This window comes from Styela clava, chromosome 12 (genome assembly GCF_964204865.1).
Source record: "Styela clava chromosome 12, kaStyClav1.hap1.2, whole genome shotgun sequence".
In the NCBI taxonomy this organism is placed as follows: Eukaryota; Metazoa; Chordata; class Ascidiacea; order Stolidobranchia; family Styelidae; genus Styela; species Styela clava.
This window is the reverse complement of record NC_135261.1, coordinates 12520331-12530258: the sequence shown is the minus strand read 5'-3', so window position 1 is coordinate 12530258 and position 9928 is coordinate 12520331. Positions and strand designations below refer to the sequence as shown.

General features: G+C 34.8%; 1 protein-coding gene across 2 annotated transcripts; it reads left to right on the top strand.

The window, feature by feature from the left end:
• The first annotated feature begins 3538 nt into the window (after window positions 1-3538).
• On the top strand, window positions 3539-9439 carry LOC144430561 (3-galactosyl-N-acetylglucosaminide 4-alpha-L-fucosyltransferase FUT3-like). Of its 2 annotated transcripts, XM_078118576.1 has the most exons (5): window positions 3539-3789; window positions 4574-4842; window positions 4936-5124; window positions 6358-6542; window positions 8011-9439. In XM_078118576.1, the coding sequence occupies exons 2-5, from the start codon at window positions 4799-4801 to the stop codon at window positions 8604-8606; spliced, it is 1014 nt and encodes a 337-aa protein (XP_077974702.1). In that variant the 5' UTR covers window positions 3539-3789; window positions 4574-4798; the 3' UTR covers window positions 8607-9439. The 2 variants fall into 2 exon arrangements, with proteins under 2 accessions (XP_077974702.1, XP_077974703.1); XM_078118577.1 differs by lacking the exon at window positions 3539-3789 and having other exon boundaries at window positions 3806-4842.
• Window positions 9440-9928: the final 489 nt, after the last annotated feature.

Here is a 9928-nt window from a genome sequence, read left to right as displayed (position 1 = left end):
TATAAGTAGAAAGCTAAGTCGACTTTATGTAAATGCTAACCGACAAAAACTCTGAAATAGTATATAGACTCAAATTCATCAAAAAAACTTTTCCGTGGTAACCCACCCTTACACCTAAACAAACAGCATTTTTTGTCGAAAACTAATATATGGGGTGATCCCCAAACATTTCTTTAATACTTCTACGAAAATGGAGAGAACTGAAAATAAAGTTACGTTTGTGTGTGTATGATTCTATCCGAAAGTTTCAGAAATATAGGAATTTTACGCAAAAGTTATGTTTTCTCCGGAATTTGTTGCAAATGCCGTACAGACTTACATCCGTTGGAGACAGACTTACATCCGCTGCGCAAAATTGTCAATCATTCGCACACACTTCTCTATGAGGACATCTTTGGTTTTGCTGCATTTGCAAACTTGACTTCAAGAATTGTTGAGGATTTTTCAGATACACATTTTTCGAGTACTTTCACTGACAAAATCGTTGTTACTGCTGACTACTTACTGATCACCCTTTTCCAAAATCGCTCTCTCAACCAGTCAGGATGTTTTGCAAAATAACCCTGAAGCAGTAAAACACGCTTTTATTTTCAGTTGAAAATAAATTCGAATTTTAAATCAGTTTTAAATAAATGAGGTCATATTGATTACTAGGGGAACTTGGATATTGTGTATTGAACTGCAGGTCCTTTCTTCTTGTTTACTTTTTACCTCGGATCCGCATGTGGTATTTGCCACAAGGATGCTTGAACGAGATAGTATAAAGTGATAAGTAAAAATAACAAGATCTCTTTCAACGAAATAGTAAGTTTGTTTGTGAGCTTTCGTTAGATCATGGTCTAACTTCTTCAAACAATACAAGATATAACTGTAAATATAATATAAAGATCATAAGAATTTAGTTATAATGGAGTTTCCTATAATTGGATTTAGATGCTACGAGGATGTGATAATTTGGTCCATATCATCTTAGAACTGCTGGTCTAACTGATGTGGTTGGGTTGGAGTTCGTCTATTTGTGCAGTTAACATAGTTTGTTTTTGAACCTTGTTTGTTGGTATTGTTGTTGTTTTTTGATAGTAGGCTACTGTTTTTGGTTTTGTATTTGCGTTAAGGCCCCTCTCCGTTCGCGTTCTAATCTTTTCTATTGATTCCCTGTGGTTGCCGAGTCTTCATTTTGTTAATCCAGAAATGTTCGTTTTTTTTTTTCTGTAGAGTTCGTCGTGGGTTAGTGCGTCAATTTCCAGGATACTGAAATTGCCTATATCGTACCCTTCGATGTTGAAGTGGTTGGCAACTGGTGTTGTGGTACCTTTTCGAATATCCCTAAGGTGGCCTGGAGATATCCTCATAGCATCTGAATCCAGTTATAGGAAACTCAATTATAGACTAAATTCTTATGATCTTTATATTTACAGTTATATATATCTTGTTTTGTTTGAAGAAGTTAAACCATGATCTAACGAAAGCTCACAAATAAACTTATATACTATTTCGTTGAAAGAGATCATATTTTTTTCAATTATCATATTAACTACATGCACAAGTCATGTGGTTCAAAAACATTTAATGAAAATAGTTTTAAATTTTGATACTGCACATTTCGTTTCCATATTACCAAGTTGCACAATTTTGTGGCCAAGATGGACAAAGTAATAACCTCCATTTTAGCAAATCGGAAAGTGGGCACCCACATGCATAATACAGAGTTATAAAAATTCAGTGTCAAATCCGAACGTTTAAAAATTATTAACAGATTACTTTTTAGAGCAGTCAACATATAATCGCAATGCGTGATGTAAACCGAATTGTCAAACGACTCATCGTGTCGCATCCGACGTATGGCGTCAGCCTATCTTGTGTATATACTTCAAAAATCGTTGTAAGGATAAATAAAAGTGGAGTGGCAAGATAAAAAAAAGCGATTCTGCTTTCAGTAAACTGGGGAATAACCACTGCAAATTTGGTCAGTCAACTATGGTAACATTGCTTTTCACACGTGCCTAAAGAAAGTATTCTGCCTTCTAGATAGAAAACTCCTTCAGAACCAATATTTACATTTAAGGCGATAATATAGGGTTGTAAGTATGAGTAGTAGTAGAAAAACAGTATCCATTATCTTTATTCCACTCAGGCTAGATTTTGACTTTAAATTTCGTCTCAAATTTGGAAGGGAAGTTGAGATCTGAAGTTTCCAACAAAAACATATAAAATCTGAATGTTGTTTCTTGACTGGTTTTAAGTCAGGCTAGGAATATGATGTTGTTTCCAAGCGCATATAATTAAATCCAAGATAAATGTATTGGGAAGAAGTTAAAAATGAGTCCTGAAAAAGACCAGATGATAAGTAAGATTTAGAACCATGAAAGCGTTTGCCTCCAAGAATAACATTGATTTAATAATTGTTATAACATTTCCTGAATTCTAATAAAATAAGTCTCACATAAAACGCATGTAAGAGCATAAGTAAGACTGATAACAGTTGAACAGATTTCTATGTTTGTAAAACGGGAAAGAACAAGTGTACAATTCCGTCATGAAAATTAGCAACGTTTTATGTATGCGCTTGTGTAAGCGCAAAAATAGGAAACAATAAATGCTTGAATAGATCGTATCCGTATGAAACTGTATGTGTAGTTCACGGTATTGTCTGAATTTTGTTAGAGTTAATAAGTAATACAATATTTAGGTAACAAAGTAAAAGGGTAACTTTGCTACTATGTTGAGGTCATGTACGTAAGCAAGTTGTATTGTTATAACGCTTAATCATTTATACCTATGGTGCTGCAAGGGGTATATTTACTATACGTACGATTGGGCAAGTTTCCACAATCCCTTTTTGTTTTAACCCAGCGGTTCCCAACATTTTTCATTAAATTCTACCCTTCGCGTATTCTGGAACCCCACCATTCATAAAAACTACTATATTTATTCAATCTCTGAAGGGTGGATAGCTAGTATCGTGCGAAAGTCAATTGGCATGTGTCCACTATCTTTTGATTCAAATATATGACCGTTCAGCTAGAATCCATGATTCAAAAAGTCGAATAATGCTTCGCCATTCTTTATTGGCATTTGAAATTTTGCAATACTTTTATGTTTAACATTCCTAATTCATTACAACGGAATAATTGCTATGTTTTTTTATGCGTTTCGACTAGGGATGTCATTATCGTTTACGTTTTTGTTGAGCCTTGTTTTCGAATAGTTTTTCCCAATTTCGGTTGGTCGGAATTAAGAAAGTGCGCAAAACTTGTGACGGCGGCCGCTCGATTTTTTTTTAAAGTCCGTTACATAGTTTATAATCGGAATCGGAATTTCCCATGCAACGACTTCTGAAATAATCCTTGAAACAGCCGATTTTTTCAGCGGATAATGATGTTTCTGTTGCGTGTACGTCATTGTCATTATTGCTGAATCGTACAGTTAGCACCCTGGGACCTCTTGTTTGATCACCCGCCATCCATTTCTGGTGCACTTCTATTGGCGACCTTAATAATGAGGGACATATTTGAGATCAGTTACGATAAACATCGTATAGCAATGTGGTGGGTGAACAAGCAAAGTATTCGTAAGTACGTGGTATTTGTATGTACCTTCCATAGGAACAATTAATATTTTATTTTGACATGCTTTTAGGAAATAGATAAATTGATTTCAAGAACATAATTATGAATCAAAAAAAAATTGTCTATGTTTGTGCTCTCTTCTGCGTCGGATTTATAATTTTCTACCAACTTCAATATAGATTTGATAACAAACTTAGATACAGAAATATTGGCACAAATGGTAAGTTTTATTAAATAGTTTATAGATTTTAGTAGATTTAATTATTTGTTATATCAAGCCTTGTAACAGAATTCAATTTTACTGAATTGAATTATTAACTTTTCTCAGCGAACATTGTAAATGAACACTGTAAATTGCATTAGAGTTTAATCGTCGTGGCTGTGACTACTTCAGTATATGGTTTTACCTCGGCAATGCTTTTAATGTATCTCGACTTCTTTCCTTATCTATAGTAATCATATCGTTTCTCCTTAAAATATTCTTTTAATCATATACGATGAACGGTAGAAAATGGACATGATATATGGGGGACCAAGCTAAGTAGTAAAGATCTTTAATAGTGTTATTAGCACTTAGCAAAAAAGGTTAACGTTTTCAAAACTCGAGCCAAATATTGAGAGATTCAAAAGTGTTGCATAACGCCTTGAAATTTAATCTGTAACGTTTCATCTGATCAAAGTTAGATAATGATGAGACACTGTAAATTAAAGTTCTTTTCCAATCAATGTTGTTAAACTGCTTGTTTGAGGAATTCTGACTGTGGTCAAACGAAACAATACGGAATGAAATTTTTCACAAAGTGTAATGCAAGACGTTTAAACCATGCAATATAGGACTTGAGTTTTGAAAACGCTAGTGTGTTTTTTTTTGCCAAGTACTAATAACACTAATGGCCAGATGCAATACATCACAGCAACCCTTATAATAATCATTTGAATCGAAGTGTTGCGTTTAAGATCCGATGGTGCTATTGTTTTCTTCGATTTATCTGTTCTGTTTTAAGCATTGATTGAATATAAACAATCCATTGGGACGTGGATGTCGACCTCGGCTCAAAACGGGACCACAAATCTTTTACACGACAGAGCGTTATTGAAACAGAGGTCCAAAATTCTTATATGGGCAAAACATTGAGTGGCGCTTGACCGATCTTCCTGGACAAGAAGGAGGTTGCGATGTCACGCTTGACCGCAATGAATACGAGAGTAGTGACGCTGTGTTGTTTTATATGAAGTCGTGCGTTGCCAACGACTTACCAGATCCCAGCAAAAGGTATTTTACTCTAAATTCATGTACTTATTCCGCACCCATTTCATATTCACAAATCTAGAAGTTCGCATTTGCTAAATCATCATTACAATTCAGATCACCACATCAAATTTTTGCGTGGTGGGCTCACGAATCACCGTGGACTGTTCTACATTATTATCGCCACAAACTGAAAGATTTCAATAACTACTTTAATTGGACAATGACATACCGACGTGATTCAGATGTTCTTGCCTCGTTTGCACCCACTCCAAGTTTAGACTACTTGTTGTATAAATTTGACAGGTACAGCTAAATAGCACTAACAAGGTAGTATAACTATAGATATGAAATAAATGTATGTGTAATATATATATAAATATATTATGTTTGCGCTTTTCTGTTTGTGTATGATTATACCCAAAAGTTCCATGAATCTAGGACGCTTTATATAAAATCTATGTTCTTTCTTGAATATTTTTCAAATTACCTCCTTGGTATTAGAGATACACTTGCATCCATTGCGCAAAATTGTCAATCACTCTATTGGTTTTCTGCGGGTGCGCACTTACTGCTGTCAGAACATATCAATAGCAACAATAATGGTTACTGAGAAACAGCACTTCCGAAGAAAGTCTCACAGAAACTGTTACACTCAGTCAAGTGCACGGCATGGGCAATTATTTCCAAACTTGAAATGATCGTGCCGTACTGAGAGGCCGATTTCAGGAAAGGCTGAAACCCCATATAGAGGAGTGTGTGCAAATGATTGTTGATTTTGCGCAAAGGATGAAAGTCTGTCTCCAGGGCATTTGGGACATATTCTAGAGCAGGGGTGGGCAAGGTTTTTGAACCAGGGGCCAAAAAAATTCTATCTAGCCCATCTAGTCTGACGGGCCATGTAAATGTGACGTAAAAATTTACATTTTATGAACAATATTTACAGTGTTACAAAGCAAAGATGGAAAACAATGAGCCTCGTACCAAAACTAAATTTAACCGCGATCTCAACAAATTGCTTGAGCTATTTTTAGCTGAAACACAAAGATTTGTTTCTAGTTTGGTTGTGGCAGCATCAGGCGGGCCAGATTGAATTACCCAACGGGCCGGATTTGGCCCGCGGGCCGTACTTTTCCCATGTACTTTACCCAAACAGAAGTTCGAGTGTAGGAAAAATTGAAACATTTCAGAAAAGTAATTGAGAAATTTATACATTCCGTTTTCGTGGGTCACTCTGTATTCACTAAATCCCTGTGATATGTCATTCTTACTTCGTAAGATACAAATAGGTATACACTTCACATTTAAAAAACTGTCACGAAACATATTTGTATTCACTTTAGTTTTCTAAGTACACAGACAGTAAAGAGTCATTTTAGTTAGGCTGAAATGATTTTTCAGGTGTTTACGAGAATATCGCAATGAACAATACTCCTATGGAGATTATACATCCATTTTTTGGCCCAATATTGGCTCAGAAAAATTGTAGGTGGGACAAACAAATCCAGTGGAAATAAAATATATTTCTGTTTTTAATAGACAAAATGAAATGCAAGATGCTGAACTCGTCAAACATCCAACGATGTCGGAAGATAGATTTCGTAGAGAGATCGGCTTATTGATGGCAAAGAAATCAAAGCTTATTGCGTGGGTTGTAAGCGATTGTAGCGTTGTTGCAGGAGCCTCAAAAAGAATGAAATTAGTTGACGACATGACTAAAGACGGTAAGTTGATTGATCTCGGTTATAAAGGTCGACACATATACAATATCATACTCTCATCTTTATTGTGGTAAGATATGATTTTAAAGTTTACCTAATATGAAGTATATAGCAATTTAAAAAGGCCTGTAAAATATACAGTTAATGATGTATAAGTTTCATGTCGCTAGTAAGCTGGACATACCAAAAGAAATATTTGTGCATAAAAATGATGATATTACCTGTTGGAGGGCATTAGCATCAACCAATATTTCAATGCTTCATATATGTAAGATATCAAATTAAATCCGTTAACAACTTTATCTGCTATGGGAAGGTGGCATGTGGTGTTGTCATTAAACATAAAATGGTTTGATGCAAATATAAGCATTGTATAACCACCTGCGTTCTGGAAACACTAAATGGCTTTTAGTGATATATATATAATTCCTACACATAACGCACATTTTCGTGATTTATTGATGAAAACATTGCCATATATTTGAAAAATAAAAAAAAGTAAACCGAGTAATATGCAAATGGCAATAAGGTATCACAAATATTAAAATGCGGATATAAATAAATAGATAACTTTAGTAGAAAAACAGAATGAAATATCAGAATGATAATATCAATATCAAACGTTTTTTTCGTGTTTCCATGTGTATTTGTATTCATAAAGCTCCTCGGTCAATATACATTGTCCCTAGGTAGCAGGGTTGGATGAACATACCAACGTAATGTCTGATACGGAAAAATTATGTAGAATCATTCCAAGCTCTTTTTGACCTTTATTGAATAATCATGCAAACAGTAAACACCTATGTGAGATTAATCATTCCTAAATGGTTATTAGATAGAATAAGATGTTTTGAAATTCCTATACTGATATTTTTATAAGATGTGAGTTTGTCAACACGAAATTTGTCAGTCGAATGTAAGTTTGGTTTTAGGTTTCATTTCTTTGCACCCATGGAATTTTGCACCCCTAAAACTTTACACCCATGGATACCATTCTTCAGTAAAAAAGGTTTTATTGCCATTTGCGCCGAAATACGGACTTTATAATGTTATGAATAGTAATGAAGACAAACTCACTGCAAACCCGAACGCGATTGATTTGGATTCTCATCCATTATATACTCTTTCTCGAGGCACGTGTCTTTTGTCTTGTACTATCCACCGTAAATTCGACTATGTTTGCGTTATTTTATCGAAAGAAAATGACCGAAAAAAGACCGTGGGTGCAAATGTATGCAGGTGCAAATATCCACGGGTAAAACTGTTTATCGGGCAAATTCATATGCGTAAAAATGTCATGGGTACAAATGTCCGTCAGTTGAAATGTATCTGGGTGCAAATGTGCATGAATGCAAAAGTATACAGGTGCAAATGTTCTGGGTGCAGTTTACGGATGAAAATGTGCTGTCACCAAAATTTTAAAGTGGTATACTATGTAGAAACTAATTGTCTATTATATAATGTTTCACAGGTCTACTGGAAGTTGAGCGATTTGGGAAATGCGCCAACCGCCCCATTCCAAATGATTTCAACGTATTTTTAGAAACTATTGCACCATTCAAGTTTTACTTGTCGTTTGAAAATTCACTTCATTGCAGAGACTATATAACCGAAAAAACGTTTTACAACGCTTTGGTTGGCGGAATTATTCCTGTAATTCATGGCCCTACAAAGGAAGATGCAATAAAAGTATTGCCAAAACGATCTTTTATCCATTTAAAAGATTTTGAAAATCTAAATAAATTGGCCGAATATTTGAAATATCTAGATTCTAATGACACGGCATATCTAGAATATTTTGATTGGTGGAAAGAACCAGGAACTCACGTCATACCTAGATATGGTTTCAATTTTGGACCACAACATGAAAATAGGAATTATTCAAATTGGTTTCATATTTGGAAAACGGACGATGTAATGCAGAAGGATATGATGGAATTTGAACGATTTGGTCTTTATCATCTTTGCAGGAAATTGCGTAACAAGGAACACATAACGAAACCGAAAGTAATAGCAGATCTCAACCAGTGGTGGTATGGAACTGAAACAGAAGAATGTATGCGATAGATTGAAATGGATTCACATGTAACGAAAATGTGTTTTAACGGGTGCTTCAACACGGAGTCGTGCTTTAACGATGCAGTGCACAATTTGCAATCGTTGCACTGCTGCTGTATGCCAATATGGAACATACAAAAATGCAAACTTCATTTTAAATCCTCGTCATTCTGAAACTTTATATCATAGTTAATGACATTTTCATACAAATTTGATTTTAATCTAAAAAAATCTGTTTTGTCAACCGACCTAGAAATATGTAAATCGAAATAAATTTAATAAAAAATTCAAGTTTCCTACATAATTGAATAAATCTGACGTGAAAATTTGATAATAAAAAAAAATTATTTTGTGCAATTGCCACTGTTGTTTGAACTGAATTATTTTATTTCAAAAATGTTTGAATTTTTTTTGTTTATATTTTTTTTTATCAACTTCTATTAGAATACTGTCGATGCTTTATGCACTTAACAATAAATAAGTTGTTAACAAATGTTGTGCAGAGAACTTTTAGAGCGTGAGCTGCATGTGACATATATAATTTGAATAATCCAGGATGCAAGATGACTCCATGTATCCTATTCATGTTTTCGTGCCGTATGAAGAGATGAGTCTATTTTTACGACTATTCTGTAGGGGTGTACAATAATGAAGAGTCATGACCTATTTTTTGCACACTGCATTCAATTGCCCTTACTTCGAGGATAATATCACCGTAGATTTAACAACTGAATTCGAACGCTTCGTGTAAAAACTTCCAAACTGTAGAGATGAGTAGATTTTTGCATCAATTTTTTTTTAATTATGTGGAAGTGAAAAATATAAGCAGCAAATAGCACCCAAATGTATCTAATTTAGGAGTTGGTGTATTCAGGTAATGCGGTTGACTGTGCCCGCCGCTAAGGTTGGTGCGTGTTTTATACTAGTATTTTCAGACACAACCTAAATTCATAAAAGCAGACGAGTCGTTGCTGATGATAACTTTTATATGGTGTAAAATCGAACCCAGATAAACCATCCGGCATAATTGGACGATGGGTTTTGAGAAAGCAAAGATACAATTTAAGATCGCATCGCCCATGGAAAAGCCGACCTCTAGAATCCATAGATGTAAATGGAGCATTGTAAAATTCCAACACGTCGATATCGCTAACTTCGACACATCTAGCGCTCATTACCAAATAGATTGCATTGATGTCTAGAAGAGACTCGGAAATTATGACATTGTGCAAATACGTCGAATCAGGGAAAACGAATTAATACCACGGACAGGATTGGGACTTCAAGGAAATTTGTTTTTATACGGGCAGATGGCGTAAAGATCACTGATG

What these genes read in the sequence shown, in the direction of transcription:
- LOC144430561 (XM_078118576.1), top strand. Translation starts at nt 4,799, where the DNA reads ATGAAGTCGTGCGTTGCCAACGACTTACCAGATCCCAGCAAAAG. An exon ending in TTACCAGATCCCAGCAAAAG is followed by an intron (nt 4,843 to 4,935) that starts GTATTTTACTCT and finishes ATTACAATTCAG; the next exon opens with ATCACCACATCAAATTTTTG. An exon ending in TTGTTGTATAAATTTGACAG is followed by an intron (nt 5,125 to 6,357) that starts GTACAGCTAAAT and finishes TGTTTTTAATAG; the next exon opens with ACAAAATGAAATGCAAGATG.